At 36.6% G+C, this 22,129-nt stretch overlaps 1 protein-coding gene across 2 annotated transcripts in view; it reads right to left on the bottom strand.

Annotated features, from left to right (window-relative positions):
* Positions 1–3,507: 3,507 nt before the first annotated feature.
* Positions 3,508–22,129, bottom strand: part of PPM1B (protein phosphatase, Mg2+/Mn2+ dependent 1B) — a 34,971-nt gene continuing 16,349 nt past the window's right edge. Inside the window, exons 5-7 of one of the 2 annotated variants that reach the window (XM_005416191.3) lie at positions 16,395–16,506; positions 13,154–13,211; positions 3,508–5,369 (exon numbers count right to left, since the gene is read on the bottom strand). In XM_005416191.3, coding sequence (XP_005416248.1) covers positions 5,340–5,369; positions 13,154–13,211; positions 16,395–16,506 — 200 coding nt within the window. In that variant the 3' untranslated portion in view covers positions 3,508–5,339. Of the gene's footprint in view, positions 5,370–6,200; positions 7,145–13,153; positions 13,212–16,394; positions 16,507–22,129 lie in introns of those variants that run through there. The other variant, XM_031060009.1, reaches the window with a different exon arrangement.

Below are 22,129 nucleotides of genomic sequence, written 5' to 3'. Positions count from 1 at the left end.
AAGGGAATGTAACATACACAAATATTTTTAGGTTCTCTTTGTAAGTCCTGGACACTAACTTCCAAGACTAGGGTTTTATCTCACAAGAGAGAATTCTCCTTCTATGAATTTCTGCCCAATTTCTTTCACTTAAGCTTTGCAGCTCTTTCAAAATTATAAAACAGAACACATGTGGTCATTTTCTGACAGAACCTTGCACGTAAGCTCTCTGAACAATATTTGTTCCAAAATATCCCGCATGTACTAAACATATTCCAAAAGCCACCTGAAAAAGGCCAGGAAAAAAATCACTATTTCTGTATTTAAAGATCAGAGAAACTTCCAACACCACCATCACACTTCCAACATCATCATTCATGAGACTTCCACTATCAGGGGTCTCATCAATCTCATTCCAGCTTTTTAAAGGTCAAGGGCAGGGTCCTTACAACACTAAACACTACTGCACCATAGACTGAACTTCCCCACAACTCACCTTAGATTCCAGAAGTCTGAGAAAGCAGAAAACCAGTCACTTATTTTTGAAGCAGACTTGACACAATAGGAAAAACTATATCCAATGAGACCGTTTGAATTAGTTGCCACAAGTCTTTAGAATGTGTATTCATTCCTACTACAGTCTTTTGCATCCTTTACTGGGAAGGATAACTGCTTTCAGAGAAAGATTACCCAAGTGATGGAAATGGTCCGCTTTTTCTCCTATCAGCCCATCCCCATGACCTGAACCCTTATCAGTCTTTGTTAGGTTTAAAAGCAGGTGCTGATGCAATCATATAGCTGACGATTCAGCCACTAATCACAGCAACCACTGATCAGCACAGCAAGGATTTTTCTCTGAAAGCTGCACATAGACAAATAAGAAAATAAGGAAAGCCAAGAATCAGAAGGAAGATCTCGGTAATCCCAGTCAGTCTTTAAATCCAGACATCACAGCAAAGGAGAACTTTGAGATTTTTGAAGACAGAAATGCAAAGTCTTTGGGAGAACATGATCTTTGAGATGTACAAAGAACTAAGCACAGCAGCACTGGTGAATTGACAGAGTGAATGATGGAAATGAGAGGAGAGTACCAACAGTGATTTTAACACAAACAGGAGGCATAGGCATGGTAAAATGCAAAATTGCTCATGTTTTGATCAACAGAGAAGCAGCCAGGTATGAACATGAAACAGCACAAAGAAAGCAGAGCTAAGTCAGGTCTGTACAGCAACAGTCCAAACAAATACAGATAGGACAAGTTCAGATTGGCACACAGAGAAAACAGGTCACAAAGATATGAAAGGTGGAGCCTCAGCTGCATAAATTGCATACTTACCTGGATTAGACTGCATAAATTCAGTGACTTTGGGTCCTTTCTTGTGGTTTTGTCAATTTGCCTTCATCTCTGGGAGTATCCCATGGAGTTGCTTACCTGCACCAGTGCAGCTCCCTCCAACTTCATTTCCAGTTTAGAGCTAAAAAAGAACTATAAAGAGCCAAAAGCAACAAGCCTTCAGACAATCCTCAAGCCAACAAACTGCAAATTAGCTGATAATTAAAAACTGCTCAGCATTGTGGCCTTTTTTTTTTTTTGGCCATTATAGGCCTACACCTAATGATAGGCAGCATTGCTTTTAGCTTCATCTTCAGAGGTAAAAGTTGCCTACTACAGTTTGGTTCAATGCTGTAACTAATTTGGAGTTCCTATTGTTTTTGATTTCCACTCAAAGTGCCAAAGAAAAATGACTGGTTTTCTGGGGCTAATTTTACTATTTAAGCTAGTGATTATGGCTGATACAAAAGTTCAGAGATGAAGTGGCTGACTGAACTCCACTTTACATATGATACCAAGAAACTACTTAACCAGTAATAGCCAGCCTCTGATGTGCTAAAAGAATCAACAACAGTTTGTTTGGTCTTGTGGTTTTGATTTTTTTGTGGTTGCTTTTGTGTTTTGGTTTCTTTTGTTTTAAACCACCCAAATAGCAAAATCAGCATCAGATTCACATTTAGGGCCACAAAAAATATGGATATTTTGGCCAAGTCTTGCAAAGGTTTGCATGCAGGCTCAAATAACCACATGAAGATCCAGCCTATTAAGAGGAGACTGTCATAGTAGTTAACACCTAATATGAGACTTCTGAGGTCAGAGTGACATCATTTATATTTCCATCTACTTCATTACCCCCTATTCCTTTTAAGATGTTAATTAGGAGCAGTTAAAACAGATCTTTATTCTGCTCAGAGAGCAGACTTAAGGACTGACATGGACTACTCTGCCTCTGTTACAGGAGGTCTTAAAAATGAAATCAAGCTGAATTTGATACAACAGAAAGACCTCAGGTGGAAGACGTACTTCCCACTCTCAGTATTCTACATAACGATCTTTGTGTTAGTTACCAGGTGGCAACAAAATTAAGACAATGTAATTTTAAAATGTTGATAAGCGATGCAAATACATGAACAAATTTCATCATTCATTCAGATTTCTCACACTAAGCATACAAAGTCAATAAGCAAAGTTTTTCCCAGGCTGCTGAAATTATACAGTATTTAGATTAAACTGAAAACATGACTAGAATTCATAACCAAGTGGATGCATGAATGGCAAGTAGCGATAATTTAGGGGAAAAAAAAGCTGGTACATTTTGATGTAGCTGCGCAAGCCATTATCCTTCTCTTTGAAAAACCTGTGTGTATGCTGCGCTGCGATACAAACAAGCATCAACCCTTGTACTTGAGGGAGATTATCCACTTAATGTAAAAAATCTACACAAAGAAGTGTTCATGGGACTGGAACCCATGGAATACCGGAAGTCTCACCAGTAGAAAAAGGCATTAAAATTGTAGCTCATGAAGAAAGCATGCAGGGGTTATGCTGTACAAGCAAATCCAACAAGAAAGTTGAAAGAAGTTACAGGTGTGTAGACTCAAAAATCTTCAGGTTGTTTGTAAAGACGTCCATTCTACAGTAACACTAACTATTCAGGCAGGTTATTACCCTGCAGTATCAATATCATGGAGGATTCCATTCTCCTTTTCAGCTAAAAAACTATATTAGTAAGTTGGGAAAAAAATCTGTAAAAGTTAAAAAAAATCTGTAGAAGTTCTAACATGAAAGCATTAACATCAGAGAAATTTCTATTCAAAACTGTGCAACAGTGAAATGTTACAGGTTTAAGCTCAAATCTTTAAGAAACTTCAAGAAATGACTTGACCAAAAAGTCTAGTTGAATCTGAAGTTTTAGTCTTTAAATGAATATTCTCCCATAGCTGGACTAAGACTCCAGCTAAACTTGGGATGGGGATTTGCTGTAGGAGCAGTAAATGTTGTTTGCCCTTTCCTTACTCCCACAGAGAAGCCCACTTTGAGACTCGTGCTTTTCTGGGACAAAGGGGCACATCTGCTACAGAACAACCAGAAATCCATCAACCAAGAGACCTCATAAATCTTACTGGGTTATCTTCTCATATGGAACACTTGCATCCTCTTAGTAAGTCCTTCCCAAGAAAATAGAAGGCATGTCACACTGTTTTAGCAATCCTTTATTGAAGATAACAAGTTGGTTATGTTCACTGTATTGTATGAAACATCACAATATCATACTGGGAAGGTACTATCAGTACAGGGTTGGACCAGAGCGGACAGTCTGAACAATAAACCATTTTGCATTCTTCATTCCCTATCTTTTAACAACCCCAAAAAAACCAGTAAAGGGACAAATACCTGTTAACATCATCATTTAAAACACTTTAACTTACAAGGCTAAAATCTAATGAATAAATAAAATATACCGTGGCAATAATCCTCTCTAGACCAAAAAAAAAAAATAAATCAGATACACAGTGAATCAAAATGACTGGAAAAGCTGGCCTTCGGCATCAGTATGAAAGAGCGTGTGGTTTTTACAGACTCACCATGGGGATAAAGTTACAGAAAAATACCATGAATTTAATTTCACACAAAACCAGTTGATGACTGTCATTAGCTTAAAACTACACACAAGGGCAATTACATCCTCGCTGAAACACAGTTTAAACAAATAGGAAAATGTTTACAAGGCATCCACAGCATGTAAATCATGTACAGATGGATACATTCATTGTTTCCCCTCCCCAATAGCTTTTATTTTAGATAAATACTTTACTCTTCCCCATTTTCAGCATTTACTGGACTCATTACATGCACAACTCAAAGAAGTCAGAAAAAAAGTCAAGGTTATTGCAAAAATAGAATTAAACTAAGAATCTTCAAGTACCTTACATGACAGCCACTCTGTACCATGCCCATTGCTTATAAAATGAAAGGTCATTGAACCCATGAAAATATCTCTAATATTTTCTTAATTTAAAATAGATAATTTTAAGTGTATTTATAGTAATCTCAAAGTGATAATTTGAACTTCGAAAATAATGCAAACAATTAAAAATTATACCCATATTACACAAGACTTCTGTCTGTATCTTAAGCTGAAAAAAATCAAAAAACTATAGAAAACCACATATAGAACAAAAAAAATAATCACAATTTACATTATAATAAAGGCAAATTTTCAGCATTTTTAAAAAAACCTGCAGCTGTGAGAGATGTCAAAGCAAGTCACTACTAACTATAAATTCACCAGTTTGTTTTTTCAAAAAGATTTTCTCTAGCAAGAGTTGAAGGGTGTGTTGTATACATGCGTAAAATTCTTACTGGTTTTAGATGCCTAGAATCTTCATATATTATTGCCAAATAATACACTTATCTTCAAGCAAGCAGTAGGCAACGTATCACAATTTGGACACAGCAGGGAAACCTAACGGTCTGGTAATACAGGTAAAACTGGAAAATTTAAAATTTAAAAAAAAAAAAAAAACCAACCAAAAAATACACATCTGATAGTGTATTGCCCAATTGAAATTACTCCCAAGCCACAGAGCTGCAAAGCCTTCCAACTTGGTTAAGTGAAATAAGAAACGTCTCAAACAATTACTTGTACTCTCTCAAGCTTGTGTGTTGCATGTTTCATTTAGCCACAGTGTATCTTCAGAGTAGGCCTACAATCCTGTGCACCTCAGGTACACACACCGATCTGCTGAGAGAATATTCCTTCCTTCCTTCTTTTTTAGGGCCAAAGTTCATTACAGATGTAATCAGTATGCCTGAGGCTGGTAAAAATACTGTAGTACAGGCAATGCTAAGAGTGGCAATATCAGAGAACACAAAAATGAACAAATGATGGAAAATTCTATTATCTTTCTGCCCATTTCACAAATGTTGGAAATCCACCAGAAATTTTCCCTTGTATTGAAGAAATCAGATTTAAAAGTTTTTTTCCCCCTTTCAGAATCAAAAGCATTTTAGCAGATTTGTAAGGCTACCACGGATCTTCTAGATCTCCAGAACCCTACAGAAAAAGAAGAGGAGAAACATTACTACTCACCAATACAAATGAAAACATTTTGTTGCACTTTGGATTTCAGCGGCATAATTAAGAAGAATACTAGTGTGAGACAGAAAACATTTTCCTTGCTTTCCATACCTGTACACTTCCATACACAAATATTTCCTGTTTGTCAACATCATGATGGAATTTACTTTTATAAAACACGAATCCAGTAAAACTCTTATAGCAGAATGACTCAAAACCAAGATTTACCTTACTAAATCACTACTATCAATACATACTATGTCTGTGGACTACCAACCCCAAAAAAAGTTCCACAAAATACTATGGAACTCAGCTTCTCAGGTATTCCTGGTCCAAAAGAAATTCCTGCAGGGTCATTTTTGTTAAGGCAGTGAAATTTGTACCTGTTTTGAACAATTATATTTTTGTGCACGTGTTATGTTATGAACTGACAACTGACACAAGCTTAGAGATTTCACTTATTAGTGATGAGCTACCACTACTGCACAGTCCCAGTATTACCATCGACCTACCAAAATGTGTATGTGCTGTACCCCAGGAGACAAGAAAAGATGTGGCAGAAGGCAAGCTTTAGAAGAATAGTTTATTCATTTATATGGCTGATGTTTAGCTTGAACCTGAGAAATGTTGCTCAATACAGTGGGCAATACAAATGCTCCAAACCCAAAATCACTCAAAGCTTTGTAGAAACTAATGAACACCGTGAGATCACATCAGAAGCTACGAAAAGTTTCAAGTCATGTCAGAGTGACAACACTTCAAAGAAAGTTTATTACTCACTTAAAAGAGTCAATATGCATACAGATATTATTCCACAGCATATTCTTTATTTTCACTTGTTCACAAATTATTGTAACTTGACACTATGTACTAAATCTAAGTACATTTTCATTTCTGGATATATGCTATGCTACAACCTGAGAAGTAATAATACCATTGTCTAAAAAATCAGTATTTATGATGAACACTGGATACAATCTAAACTAAAAAGGAAAAAAAATCAAACATTTCATAAGTGACAATCTAAAATAAAACAGCTTTTGTAATTTAGCTGTAATAGAAACTATATACAAACCAAACACAAACATGCAGTACACAATGCTGGGGGAAAAAAACCCTGAATAATTTGTATAATTCAATTAAATTGCACAAAAGATACAACTAAGATGTAAATTACTTTACAATGAGCAAACATATATCATCAAAACTATTATTTAATAATGTTCTCAAAAGAAAAAAGTTTTAAAACGCCTTTTTGCATATCATGTTAGACTCCTGTTTTTGGTGACACAGGATTTGAAAAAAAAAAAGATCAAAATCTCAAACGGGAAGTTAAATCTCTCTACACAACTTAGGGTGCAATAAGTGCAATATTGAACTCGTAAGGAAGTAAGAGCTCTGTATAAACGATCTGTACACGTAACTACAGTAGAGCCAGTCAGTCTTCCAGGCTAGCAGTGCCGCGGTGCCATGTGAGCGAGGAAGCCGCGGCGGTGAAGCGCAGCGCTAGCTGGCCGCGGGTGTCACGAGTGCTGCTGGCCGCTCCGGTCGCTGCCCGGGGCCGGGGCCGGGCCGGGGCCGGGCGGGGGCGGTACCTGGCCAGCATCCGGTACCTGCAGCTGCGCCAGGCGGTACCCGGCCAGCATCTCCTCCAGCAGGTGGCGGTAGTTGCCCCTATGATTAATCCGCATCTGCCTCAGCGCCTCCACCAACCTCCCCTGCGTTCCGCCTTCCTCGGCCGCGCCGGGCTCCTTCGGTTGAGATTCAACACCCCAAAAAGATCAGTAGTTAAACTAAAAGTTTTTCTAACCACATTTAAAAAAAAAATTTAAAAAAGCAAGCCGAAAAACCAATCTTTTTTTCAAACTGAGAAAGCAACTCTCTATTTGAATGTACAACACCTTGTAAGTAACATACAACTTAGAACAATGTATTTCATGTTCATCCTTTTAAGCAACATAATTTAAGAAATTATAACTATGAAACCAGCATTTTTAATAATTTCAATTCATTTTGAGCCAGTCAAAGTACCTCCTCCCAATTAACTCCATCTTTATTTCAAATGTCTTTGATAAATACAGATGATACACCCCCACAACTTTGGACATCTATCAGTGGAAAATTTTGAAAATTTAAGCTTCTTTAGCCACCAGGTCAATATATTTAATTGTGAATTTCTGCACAGCCAGTAGCAGCACAGTTCTGTGAAAAACTCAGAGAATAGCTAACTCTACTGACAGTAGTTTAGTTGAAGCATCACATCAAAATAAATGCTCAGTGTTTTAGTGAACACTCTCTGATTTTTGCATGCATGATGCCGCCAGAAAAGCAAGCAGCAACCCATGAGCGTGGGGAATGCTGGTATTTGAACAACTTAAGACACACCTCTGGGGCAGATTGTGTATTGCCTGGAAAAACTAGCAGGCGTGGGGAATGCTGGTATTTGAACAACACACCTCTGGGCAGATTGTGTATTTCCTGGAAAAACTAGCAGTAGAACAGTTATTTAAGGTCAAACCTAACAGCCTTCAGTACAAAATCTGATCATTGAGTGCTGATTAAGGAATGGAAGTCTCCTCAGCAAATGACCTGCATGGGTACAAGCCTTCAGCTGAAAAAAATATTGTGCTTTTTGGTGATAGACTTCCAGTGCTTTGACACTGATACTAGGTATTTTCACTTTCAAGTGCTAAAGCAGTACTGTTGCTTTAAGGGAACAGTACATTTTAAATTATTAATATCTAGCAACTTATCAATCTAGACAAATGAAACTATCTCTGGAAGCTGGCAGATTTTCAAGACATTAGAAGCGCAATCCAGACTGCCTTGTTTTCATGCTGACCTCATTTTATTGTCATGTAATCCAAAAGCTTCCTCACTACAAGTACTGCTGTCATTCATTTACAAGCTTAATAGCAGTATTGAGAAAATACCTTGGGATCAGTAAGATTTTGCATGCTCTACGTAATGTTGCTGGAATAAAAGCCCCAAGACTGATTAGCACAGTCCAAGTTAAAATGGGGACAATTTTACCACAAGAAGGAGTATTACTGCATATAATGGCATCCCTCTAAGTTTAATTTGTTCAGGAAATATGAGACAGACTTTCACAGTGGTTTGCTGGTCTTAGTTTGAGATGTTTTGACTCCCATTTACTAGAATTTTCACATCCAAATACGAAAATATGCAAGAGAATCTTCAAGAATTCAATACTCTCCTGTCTTCAAGAGCACAGAGAGGAGAAGCAAGATAAAGGAGATAGTTTTAAGGTAAGAAATGGAACTGCTTTAATACCTTACAAGTACAATGTCAGCAAAAACCCAGGGCACCAAGAAGAGGCTACAGATGTATCCTGTTTCTTGGTTTGACAAAGAAAAAGACCTGAGTTATGTATATACCTAGCTAATATTAAACAGGGCAACATAGCTGAAGACTTCAGTTTTTTAAAATTCAGGGAACATTTAAATTCCGTATTTCATCTACTCCATCAGTTTTGCTCTGAGGTTGACATTAGCACACATACACCCTGAAATTTCCACATTTCACAATACCGAGATCTTTAAAAATTCCTTTGGCAGACTGAAGTGAATAATTTTGCTCCATGCAACACTGAAGAGTAAAAGCAATAAGCAATATAATAGCAGCCCTGAGGCTCCTAAGCAATTCAAATGCTGGTAGGAGTTGAATTAGCAATGCTGTTAGCGTTTGATATTCAAGCTCACATCCTGCATGGCATTGCACCCTATTTTACAGCAGGCTATTTTGTGCTTCCCTTGTGTCCCTCAGTGCTAACAGACAAGAAACCCCACAGACAGTAGGACAGAAATTGCCTCTTTTATATATTATACGCTACATAGACAGATTTCTCTCTAATGATGTGTCTAGAACAAGTCCCCGAAAACTATGGTTATTGTGCATTTGCCTTCCTTCACATTTCAATTCAACTGAAGCATTACTGACCATAAAATCAGGAATAAATTTGTGCTAGCTATATTCAACATGAGCATTCACGATTTTTACACAAGTTTTGTGCTATTAAATTATGTGTATGAAAAGAGCTGCTATGTATTAAAGACTGGATTTATAATGTTGTGAGAATGATGTAAGGGTTGTGTCCATCTACATTTTTTTATGTGTAGCAGCCCTTAATGGCATGTGATTTGGTTCAGCCAACTGCCAGAGTGTATTATTAGTAAAAACAAGACGGAAATATGATTGATTTCAACTAAGATGCTCAAAGGCAGCTTTAAACAAATGCAACTGAAACTATTAACATACCCACTGCAATTTTAACATTCTTTCTTGTGTTTAAGGATATATACAAACAGTGAAGCAGCCTAATCGGATAGTAGTCTCCTAGTCTTAGGAACACATCAAAAAATTAAAATGGTCAGAGTAGAGTCACAGAGAAAGAGCAGTACTTTAGCACAGGAAGTAAGAACAACTCTTCAGTGGTATTCTAACATCACAGTGCTAGCAATTATTTAGCTATGAAAACATTCTTTGAATTCCCTTTAAAGATCTGAAAGCATCAGGCCCCAATACACAATAAATTTCTGTGCTTTCACTCATATTTGTAAAGGCATAAGGCACCTCATTTGTAGCTGAAGTCTCTGCTCAAACTATGCTAAAGTTGTTCATTGTGACCACAGTACAGGGCTCTCTCCAGCCCTGGATTTATAAAATACTTGTAATCTGCTGAGATTCCTAGCAGAAAAAATTTAGGACTGCTATACCCTCAAGCCAGACTAGTGATCTCTGGATACTGCTGTAAGTAAGGATTCTTTTATTTCTCAGACTCTTGCTCTGCATGGCATCTCCTTACTTAGGCTCTATGTTAAGGTTTCTCAGAAAGCAAATGTGTGAAGAACAAAAATCTACTATCACTAGTTTGGATAACCAAAAAACAAAATCCAAGTGCAACACTACCTGAAATGTTTATGGTGCTGAGTAAAACAAAGCTAACCTAGAAACAGATAAAACCAAGGTTTTCATTTATATACTAAGAACTAACTTGCAAAAACTATTAAGATCCCATTCACATAAACTCATGGTAACTATTTTTAAACTGTTAGACACTAAAATGTATAGTCTTTAGAAGGAAACCATATTCTCAATTGCAAAAGTTAATCTGACTGTTTGGATTGTTGTCCTTGTGGTTTGGAGAGGGTTTTTTAGTCATTTGCATTAATATTTTGGTAACTAACAACATTACTATTTGGCCATGATAAAAATTGCTTTAGTCTTACATACAACCATAAGATGGAAGAGGACTGCCACAGGCAGAGTTTCCAGTCAGTAACAGAAGTGCTCTGCACAACACCCACTCTCAGCAGACACGGGTGCACTGCTAACCACACTGAAGGGAAGGATGCTCAGGTGCAAGTCAAGGGTGCCTTTGTGCTCTGCACACTCATCATCCTTGTCTCTAGCACCTCATTTTTCATATGAACATCTGCTCTTGCCTCATACTAGTTTAAGCAGGAGCATCATGGGCCAGATTTCAATCTTATTTGGCAATGTCATCATTGGGATATACTGGATGTTTCCTTCCTGCCTTTGCTTCCTGCTTAAATGTGTGATGTGTAGCAACATCATCACTGTGTGTGAAGAGTCTGATGTTGAATAACTGAACAGCTTCCTTCCCTTTACATCTCTGGACACTACAGCATCCAGTTCAGAAGGCTACAGAGATCACCACACATACACCTGAAACTGAGTAAGTAAGACCAGCAAGGAAGTCATGTTTTCATTGTCTCAGATGAGGCACAGCAGACTCATCCACCTCAATGACATTAAGACAACTTGCTGGGAAAATGCAAACAGGAATTGTATCCTTCACCAACGGGGAGTTTATCCTCTCAAACCTCTCTGGGCTAGTACCACTTGGGGGGAAAAGAACAAAGGTGCTGACTGGCAAATGACATGCTTTCACAAGCTCAAACTAGAATTTAAACCACTCTATTTAAAAAAAAAATCTGAGATTTGCATGTCTATATCAACATAAGAAAAATTTAGGAAGCAGACTGCAGTCTACTGTTCAAATCTCTTTTTAAAGAAACCAAATTAAAAGTAAACCAGCTACTCAGGGATTTTAATGGCAAGAAAGGTCAAAGCTGTTAATGATATATTTTCTTATGAGCAAAATGCATATTTAGGTTAGCTACCTAATTTTATTAAATTAAAATGGGTGATGCACAAACATTTCCTGAAAGGAGCCAATAGACAAACAGATGCTGTACTACATATTAGAGCTTTCAGCAAACTTGCACAGCTATTGAGAAGTAAATCTAGACTTAGAACAGGTGCATGATAAATGCAACTATGGCATATAACATTTCTAAAATGTAACCATTAGACAAACATTCAGGGTTTTTTCTCAAAATACCAATTAATTTGTAAAATCTATGCTGTTTTATTTTTTATTTAATTTTTAAAGAAGCCAAACATACCAGAAACTTTTCCCCAAAAAGCAGGGGAAGTTCTGGCTAAATACAAAAAGTAGTAGCAGGCTGATAGAGGTGCAGAGTTTCCTGAAGGACTAAATAAGCTGAAAAGAAGAAAATTTTGTGTATCTTGGTTTGGGGTACTGTTGCACAATTTCTTGAAAGTGGAATGAAAAAAGTATATCCTATGACTTTCAAACTCGACAAAGGAACACATCCTATAAAATTAACAAGTTAAAAGATTTCTTCTCCGTTTGTACGCTAACAGAATAATGGCCCCTTCCACCCACACAAACTTACTGACTGAAGATAATAAATCAAATCTAGGCAGATAAGAGGACAATGGAAAAGACACAGTAACAATTGTGGTGAGACTTACTACTTGTGTATTTACTATTTCAAGGTGTGCAATTGATAATTTCAAGGTATTTCAAGTGCAACACCATTCACTGTAATAACTATCTGACTGAGGGCCTCATAGCCATCTCAGAAGAAAAGAATATTACAAAGGATTGACTAGATTAGGAATGGTATTTCCACAAAACAGTTCACATAAACTGCACAGGAAATGACAACGTGTACAAGCACTGATGTTTTTTATCAGTTCTTCAGTTTTCCACAGTTTTTAAACAAATTTAACCACAATTGACAGAAACACCAGTTATTACTTACACTAATATTAAGAGCTACCTAATAATCAGGTTTAGAGGTACAATAAACCAGATTTCAACACACAATTTAAAATTCAGCTTTGTAGGAAATGGGAAGATGAATGTAAGCCATTTTAGAAATCATAACTGAAGTAATCTAAAATTACTTTTCCTTAGACCAGTAATGTGACATGAAAGGATAGTGTAAATGTTATGAAAATAGTCAATATTGGTTTTGTAGTCTTTTATATTCAGTGTACTGAGGCCTTCTTACAGAAGACAACAGGAAGTGTGTTTGCCCCTCTTGTACTATATTTCTGGACAGTAGACATAACAGCCAGTTAGGTAATGGATTTGTTAACTACTAGTTTATTACAATTATAAACCATAGTTTAGAAAAACCCTGCACTGTTGCCTTACAGGTTTGACTGAGAAAGTGGTAGTCATTTAGATGTTTAAAAAGTCTTTCAGAATTGGGTGTCAATTTTCTGTCTTTTAGAGGAAGAACTTCTATATCACATCCATCCAAAGCAAGGTAAAAATCCGAGGTATGTTACAATATGTATCTTGTATTTCTAATATTTTACTCCCAGTGACAAACATTTTTGCTTAATGTATGACAACTTTGATGTTCACATTAATAAAGAGCAAAATGGGAACTTACCCCCTCATTGTCTCTGTGTGGATTCAGCCTAGTATACACATTTTCAATAATATTACGCCTAAAAAGAGAAGTTTTTTAAAAAAATTAAGCAAAACTAAGGATTTCAAAACACTGAGAAAAGTCTGAGCAGAGTAGGCATTTTGAAGTGTTTACGGTATTTTTCTTTTAATCTGCCTTTTAAAAAGATGAAACCCACTGTGTCTTTACTCACTTTCAATAAGAATTTGGGGATCTAGCAACTGGTTAAGATTTGCAAAGACTGAGCAAAGTAAAATCACTTTCTTACCTTACCCTCTTCATGATCCACCTCATTTTAGAGCTGCATACTCAGATTTTTTCAAGAGTAACATTTAAATCTATATTTTGCTTGTTATAAAAAATTCTTCAAGTTTGCTGGTTTTCTTGCCTTATTTCTGGTTGTGGAACTTGAAGACAGTTCAGTTTTTCCCCATCTTTATTACATATGCAGTTACAACCTGTCTACAAAATTTTCAAGCGTGGTATGCAGAGTATATGACCCCTGAGACGTATTTTCTATTGTCTAGTCACACTGCAGAAATTAAAACACAAAAGCCACTAGCTAGACATTTTTTGTAGCAGTGGCATTTAAGGCCACACTTTCACAGGCAGTCAAAATAAGCACAAAGAACTTCACAAAAAATAAAACCCATCATATAAATAGATTTCTGATGCAAAAAAGGTTATGTACTCACATCTTCAAATCAAAGTTAAAACTGGCAAACATTCAGACACTTATAATAAATATGATCGAAGTTATTGACAGCTTCAACAAAAACAAACTGCTACATGGACTAAGACTGTTAAGTCTGGAAGTGACCAAGATCTCTAAAAATTGTGTCTCACAGAATGCAGGGCACCAACTGTTGACTCTTCTAAAGAACACAAAGGCATCAGATGTCAAAACAGCAGCTAATGTCTCAAATACACATGGCTCTCAATGCAACAGAACTTTCTGCCCCAGAATACTGAGGATGCTACAAGTTTGATGAGGCTCCTTCTGAACATATGTAAGAAATCTGGAAAGGCTGCATATTTGAGGCAGTATTGGATCCAGAGGGATCCGCTGGAATTAATGGAGGATCTTCCTAGAGAAAAGAATCTGAATCTTTTTGCCAGTGCTGGAGGAAAAGGTTCTCTCCATTTAGTTCCACAATTAGTGACAGAGGAATGGCACAATTCTGACTAAATGTCTGCACTACATAAAGCAAAGGCACCTCCAGTGTAACAGAAAACACCTGGACAGTCCAAGCAAGACTGCTATATGGGTTTAAAAAGAGATGAAAATAAGCTCCTTGGGAATTCTCCAATCTTTTAAATTCACTTTTCTTTCTTTCACCAGTGTATTTCTCTATGCTTTTTTTTGATGGGAAAACTCAGGAGCAAGATTTTGAGTGGAACTACTAAGGCCCAGGTGCCAGAGTAGCTCAGGGCTGCTTTTGTTTACTTCAGCAACAAACCTCCATTCTTGAGGCAGCATTTGAAATCACAAGGGGATTGGAGTCAAGCCAGAAAACAGTCTTTGGAGAGTAAGATTTTCTAGGATAAAACAGCACCATCAGCTGACCCATACATCTCCTGTCTCAAAGAGTGGGCCAGCAGGGGCTTCTACATAAGTGAGAAGCTTGAAGGAAGCAATTATACAGCGCCAATACAAATGGAGCTGCGTAAGGGGTGCCTAAGGTTTGCACACATACTCTAGTCATATTAACACTCAATTGCAATTCTCCAGCTCAGACATACTAAAAATTTGGACCAACTTAAACTGGTGCTAAAATTGTGGCTCACAGCCACAGACAAGATCTTTTTGCATTGCAACTGTTTGAGCAAGGTCTGGAGTTCAAACACAAGGACGAAGTGTAACTTCTTTGTGACCTGGTAACATCACAGGACAAGGACCTCAAGAAAAAGAATATTCTCTTGTTAGGACAAAAGTTTTAAATTACACAGTACGTTGATCTGGGTTGTGCAATAGTATTTTTTTTCCCAATACTTCCATTAATTTCCTGCAAGTAAAATGAACTTACATATGTCACTGCCTTTGTCCCAAGTTCAGAGGCCAAGAACAAGTTACTTAATTCTTAATAACATTAAGTTACTTAATAACATTCTCTTAAAAGAAACTGCAGGTACACTGCTGAAGTCAGGAGACTTTAAAAGTCAAGATGAAGAGAAAGGCACCAAAATGCAAATTCTGAACCAAGTCTATGAAAAACAGAACGTGGTTCACAACAAATTAAAACAGCATTTATATGTCAGGGTTCCAGAATAGTGCAGCAGTACATGATGTAGTTATTAATGAGCAAAACAACAAAACACAGTAGTTGGGAGGCACCAAGAAGAACAGGCATACCAAAACTTCTCTGAATGCCTGGAATGTACACAAGTGGAGAAAAAGACTCAGAATGTACAGATACTTCCAAGGCCAGAGAGACATAATCATAGCAAACAGTGCTCATTAACAAGTACATGCAATGAAAATAGATGGACACATACACAAATGCTCAGAGGGCAGGACTTCATATTTTGTAAAATATGAATATTCCAGAAACAACATGCTCTATGCCTTGGAACAATGATCAGTCCTACTGTCTGGGGAATTCCAGATTAACAATTGTTTATGCAATCCTGAATTCTTTTCATTAAAATCCTTAAGTTATAAGTTGCTAGAACATCACCATTGGGCTTCCCAGAAAGCCAGTGTAATTTCTGAAGGTTTATTCCTGTTAAGTTTTAAGATGCATATTCTATTTCAATAATCTCAGTTATCTACCATTCAGTTTCAGACTAAACAAATAAAAACAATTTTCTCATGAGAATGTTTGCTGAGCAAATAAGTACTGTTCCAAGCTTTTATGGACATTAAATGGTTGGGAAAAAATGACATCAGGAAAACTCATCTCCTGGCATTTTTGATATTCATTTTGATATGTTTGATAGCTCTTAACAAATGCAGTAAAGCAGTAAAAAGCCAAGAATACCTTTTTTTTAAATGGCCACATGGAAAGAATAAATTAATATGTTATGTATAATATGATTATGCGTTTCCTCTTCACCATTCTGGAATGGGAACAATGACACAAATGTTTATATACTGCAAAAGGTAAACTAAGTTCAAACATAAAAAACTTGATTTAACTATTACAATAAGAAAGCTTTAAAACATTAAATAAAAGAGTGTCAGTGAATTTAACAGTTCAAGAAATTCTAGTACTGTACTCACTTGCCAGCTAAACCACCTCCTGGTGGTAAATTAGGGATATTCTCTGCAGTTAAAATACGAATAACATGAGCAAGATCAGGCATTCCTTCTTCACCTGCTTTTTCCATAATTTCTAATTTAAAAACACAAGAAATCCTGAATTAATACCACCCATTGACTCAGACACTGAAATATAAGATATTACCACTTTTTAACAGAGGCATTATGAAACAGTTACATATAAACAGGAAAACATTGTTTGCATTTTAGGTTAACAATCTTTGCAAGATAGAACAGAGCCTAAATTCATAGTCTGTCATTCCAGTATGCATCAAGCCTTACTCTCTAAGAGAAATTCAGAAGCAGACTGTGAACTGAATGAAATACCCTGGAGATAGCAGCCTGTTCTCTCTGAAAAAGACAGCTGCTGGGAGTCTGTTTCAGTTAGCTTCCCTTTGCAGTGCAACACGTTACACGCCATAAAGCCAATGCTTCCCAGGATTCTGGCATGCTTCCCTGCCAGTAACACCTTGTATCCTCTAAGGCTCAATCTCCAGTGCACAAACACTTAGACCACCAAGCAATCCAGAGGATACATAATGGATAGATAATATTAGCACTCAAGTGGCCAAAACAGAATATGGAACTGATGAGGAATAATTAAAAATACTTATATTGATAGTAAGTCTAAATTATAATCCATTTTCAAAGTTGACATACAACTCAAGTCAAGTCCAGTTCTTCTAGCTTGGAAAAGAACTGCCTGAAGTGAAGTAAATCTTCACATACTGTCTTTCATCAGGGTTGCTATTAAGATGAATGTATAGTATCTGTGTGTACACTCACACAGGTGTAATGCAACCAGCTTCCACTCATCAGCCTCTACTCATTCAACCATGGCGTAAAAAGGTTTGGAGTTGTATGCACAAGTCTTCTACTTTTAAGAGAGAATATTTTTTCTGAAAATCAACTAAATTAAGGAATGGAGTGCTATTTCCTGTAGACACCGTTCTAGATAAAATTCTCTTAAAGAAGAATTAGGAATGAACCCTCTCAAATATCACCCTAAAAAAAATCAGTCATTCTGTATCTTGGCTACTATCCACAGATAAGAAACAAATAATTTAATTTTCTTACAATTGATTACATTCTGCATGACTGACATGGAGCCTGCAGTTCATGAATTTTTAAAGTCAGCAGAAAAGCATACCACCTACCTACCTCAAACCCTTCATCCTAAGTTTCCTAGCATTTAAGCCTTTCTTGATGTCTATCACTTTTTTAGAAGCCAGTGCCATTCAGGCTTCTCTCGGGACTACCAAGATGAACAAAGTGCTTGGCAAGGTACTCACCCACTTTGTATGGGGCACATCTGTAAGCCCTCAATGCAATCACTTGTAGGATAATTACATTACCTTCTAACAAATAAGGCACTATTATGCTTCTAGGTCCCAATTTTAAGCCAGCACCATACAGTCTTTGTAAAAAATCAGATATGATCACTATCACTAGCAGTGATTAAAATTAAAGACTGTTCCATGAAACTTGGATGTGTTATTATCATCCATCCATCCATTAAGGATAAATCATGGCTAGCAAAGGAAGTGATAGCTGAGTAAGTGTGCCTAAATCTTAGGATTTTGATCACTTCTTCCACACATACACAAATTAGCCACAACTCCTGTAATAAATTGCATTCTTTTGTTCAGTTCTACTTAGTTAGAAGTAATTGTACTGCTATAATATAAATTTGGTGAGATACATTTGACAGGAAACATTTCTAATGAAAATATACTTTTTATGCCAAGAGCACATTTGGTTCTATACACAGGAAAAGTAGACAAATAGCAAGAATTAGTAATAAGAAAAACTACAAATGCAAGAAATTTCTAAATATTTCTTGCAAGCATAAGGGGTTTATATCTTCTTAAAAAGGAATGAAAGCAATCACAGCTAAAGATTGCTGTATGTTTCTTGGTACCAGAAACATACACATTTATACTGCATAATAACTTCTCAGGGAGTGCTGAACTGAACCATAAGCATCTTCTCTCCATTTCTAGAAAGTGGCAAACCAAGAATTCCGGATGAACTAATCACTATCTTTCTATTTTCCTGGTATTAGAGTGAGTAATTTTATCCAGAACTTGTTTCCTCTCTTAAAAAAAAAAGCTTCCTAACAGAAAATCAAGAATAAAGCAAATGAGCATGCATGACCCACTGTCATTACACATCAGTTAGCAGGCACACACTGTTGATGTGCTTGACAAAGGCCACCAGAGAAAGAAACCAGATGTTCTCAGAAACAGATTTATGGGCATTTACAATTTTCAGCTTAACCTCTGTGATGTTAAGAATAACCCTACAGTTAGCTATGCATTGCTAATATAATTCAGACACTTAAAGAATAATTCCTGGTATTATTATATATGTATATTCATCAAAGTCCATGTCAAAATCTACTATTTTATCTCTGAAACACTTTTCACTAAAAGCCTAACACTTCATTCACAGATAGGCATTGTGAAAATTCCGGTAACATTTAACTTCCATTTTATATAATGCAGATCCCCAACCAGACAGCATTACAAGTTCTCCATGTTCCAGCACCTTCTTTCATGCCCAGCTATCAGATTATGACAAATGAGTTTTATACACGATATATATTCCACATATGTAAAATGTATCATTCAACTTAGGGGATAAACTGAGTACATCAGTAAGACTGTTTAAGCCTACACAGATCATGTGCCCCTACTTCTGATTTGTGGGGTTAGTGGTTTTTTGGGTTTTGTGGAGTTCTGTGGTTTGTCTGTTAACTGCAATTCTGATACACCCCTTCAAATAAACTGAAACATTTCAGAGAACTGAACTGACTTCTGTACCTAGTTTTCACTTGGTGGGACCAAACTTTGGATCTCTGAAAAACAGCAGAAAGTATTTGCAAGGGGCAGTAAGAAGAAAGTGACCTAGCATAACCTCACTACTGCCCTAAACACCTGTGGAAGGTGCCCCATCCATGGTAGTGGCACTGGAACTGGATGATCTTTAAGGTCCCTTCCAACCCAAAGCAGTGTGTAATTCTGTGACTGTGCTTTGGAGATGGATCAATTAAATGACTCAAATGAGAAGCAGGGCTGTGCTCAGAGTCATAAATGACTCAGGCACAAGCTTAACCTCATTAAGCATTTCAGTATACTCTACAAGTGGCAGCTTTGGAATGCAGTCATTGACATTCTGTCAACCTCAAAACCCCAGCTAGCAACAGAGCATGGGTACATATTGCTTCCACTGGAAATCTCTGTAAACAGTGACTTGCTGAATTTGTTTTTAATCAATCTGTTAAAATAAAAAAGTAAGTATCTCTAGGTATTAAGACAATAATTCTCTTTTAAGAACTCTGGAAAGATCTTGGGGAACTACTAACTCAACTCATTATACAAATACACAAAATGTCAGCATTCCACTTATAAATGTACAGAGCACAAATGTTACATGTGCAAGTATTAACCTAATCTTCACCTTTCTTTGTAACCTTTTTAAATCTAACAAAAGCATGCCTTAAACACTGCTATTCTCCCTGAGCCAGAGCTTAGAATGCCCAAGTATAGTAGTGAAAAAACCCTCTTGCCTAAAAGGTTTGATGGGTTTGTACAGTCAGCTTAAATTTAAGGCCCAGAAGAGAACAGAAACAGAACAGTGTGTATTCATTAAGAACAAACAGCAGTGATCAAACTAAAATTGCTTCAGGAAGTCCCAGAGGACTTAGTATACTAAGTTCTAATGTTGCCCTGACTTATATTAGTCACTTAGTGAAAGTGGAGGGTATCCAAGAGAACCCATAATTTACATTTCTGACAACATCTATCTTTGCAGCTTGGTAGTTCCAAGACAACATTATATTTTTCAGAATGTTTTTACTACAGGTATAAATATAATTGTTACTGGCTATCAGCCAACTGCATATAACTTGTGAGCTACTAACTCATTAATATCTTTTTAAATGTTGTTCTTATTAATTTGTGTTCCAACACCATTATTTGCTTTTTGAAAGAAATAGTCAGCCTCCAAAATCACATTTTAAACAAATCCATATTATCGGTGTCACAACATATCTATCAGGCTTTATGTTTGCAGACAGTTTAAACCTTTCTGGCACAACTCCTTTATGCACTGTTTTCTACACTAAGTTAAAAGATGAAAACAGAACTGATTCAGGCAATTGTCTTAACCAAAAAGAAACTCCACCTTCCAAAATTTTTACCAACTCCAACACTTCAGAGGATACTCTTGCCCTCATGGGATTTTTTGAAGTCAAAAGTATTCCTGCTCACTACTTAAACCTTTAGATCAGATACTGTTTTTAAAAATTCCAACATATTTCTAAACAATTTTCCTCATGCTGCTTAGACATTTTGCGAAAGCCTCGATCCTTTCTGAACTGATAATATTCAAGGTACATGTGTAAGTTAAACTACAGCCCCACAACTTTTTTTTTCCTTTTAATTAAGGAGACTGTATCAAAATTACAATTTCACAGAATGTATGAGTGCAAAAATTTGTTAAAAATCAGATAGATATTTCAAGTTCTTCTGAAGTCTGTTTCATTTACCTTCTCCACTCCTTGTCAGAATTTCTCAAATATGCTAACTGTCATTTCTTGCTAAACACTTGCCTTTTAAAGGCCTTGAACTCTGTCCAATTAGCAAAACACAGACTGACACAGGGAACTCAAGCAGGGAACAAAAAAATCAAGAGCTGAAGCAACAGAAGTTCAAGCTTTGGAGCAATTAATTTCTCTAAAGCACTTAAGCTAAACAATCATTTTGAGTTATATTTGAAATGACTCCACATCAGTTTGGACTACAAACTCTCAACTATTTTTTTGTATACATATTACTTAATTAAATGTGATAAAAGAGCTAAAAATAATCAGTTAATGATTAGTTAATCCAGACACTCTGATCACAAGTTATTTGACAGCTTTTCTATTAATCTTAACATTCACTTAAAAAAGCAATAAAATCCACTGCAGCTCCATGCATTTTTCACCTATTTGCTACCAGAGAGCAGCCACCAAGAAGCTGGGAATACTAACCTGTAACCACTGTGCACACCTGACTGCTGCCAGTGAAGGCAACTGCTCCTGGCTCTCTCCCAGAGCCTATTAACAGCTCATGTACTCTACTCTGACACAGAAGATAACAGGTATTTATCTTAACTAGTGTCATCTAGGAAACCTGGGATGTAAGCCAAATTCCAAGAAACAGGCCTAGAGTTAGCATTTGGAGTGACCACTAGGGCTCTCTAATCTCAACAGAAATTACAAATATACAACTCAGTTCAATTTAGATCCCATTTAAACAAGAGGAAAAGACACCACACACAACAGCTGGGTGCTCAGAGATAACTCATACCTGAAGACCATCATGCATATATATTAAAATTTAGGGTGGCTACACCAACTATCTGGATTACTGGGGACATTGACACAAAAACCAACTACAGATATTTCTTTCTGTCAAAAACTTGCACAGAAAAAGGGAAGAAATAGTACAATATAACATTTCATAAGCAGGACAACAGCAAGATCACAATTTACTGAGCTGATACAACACTCTGCAAGGTCAGTAGTTGCATTTTAACTTACAAAGACAGCACTAAAAACTTAGAGCTCACATTAAGAAAATGTTTGCAGAATACCAGGATAAACTAAGCACATGGCCTAAAACATTCTTCCTGACATATAAAAGTTC

Source organism: Geospiza fortis, unplaced genomic scaffold (genome assembly GCF_000277835.1).
Source record: "Geospiza fortis unplaced genomic scaffold, GeoFor_1.0 scaffold41, whole genome shotgun sequence".
In the NCBI taxonomy this organism is placed as follows: Eukaryota; Metazoa; Chordata; class Aves; order Passeriformes; family Thraupidae; genus Geospiza; species Geospiza fortis.
This window is presented reverse-complemented; position numbering and strand designations above follow the sequence as displayed.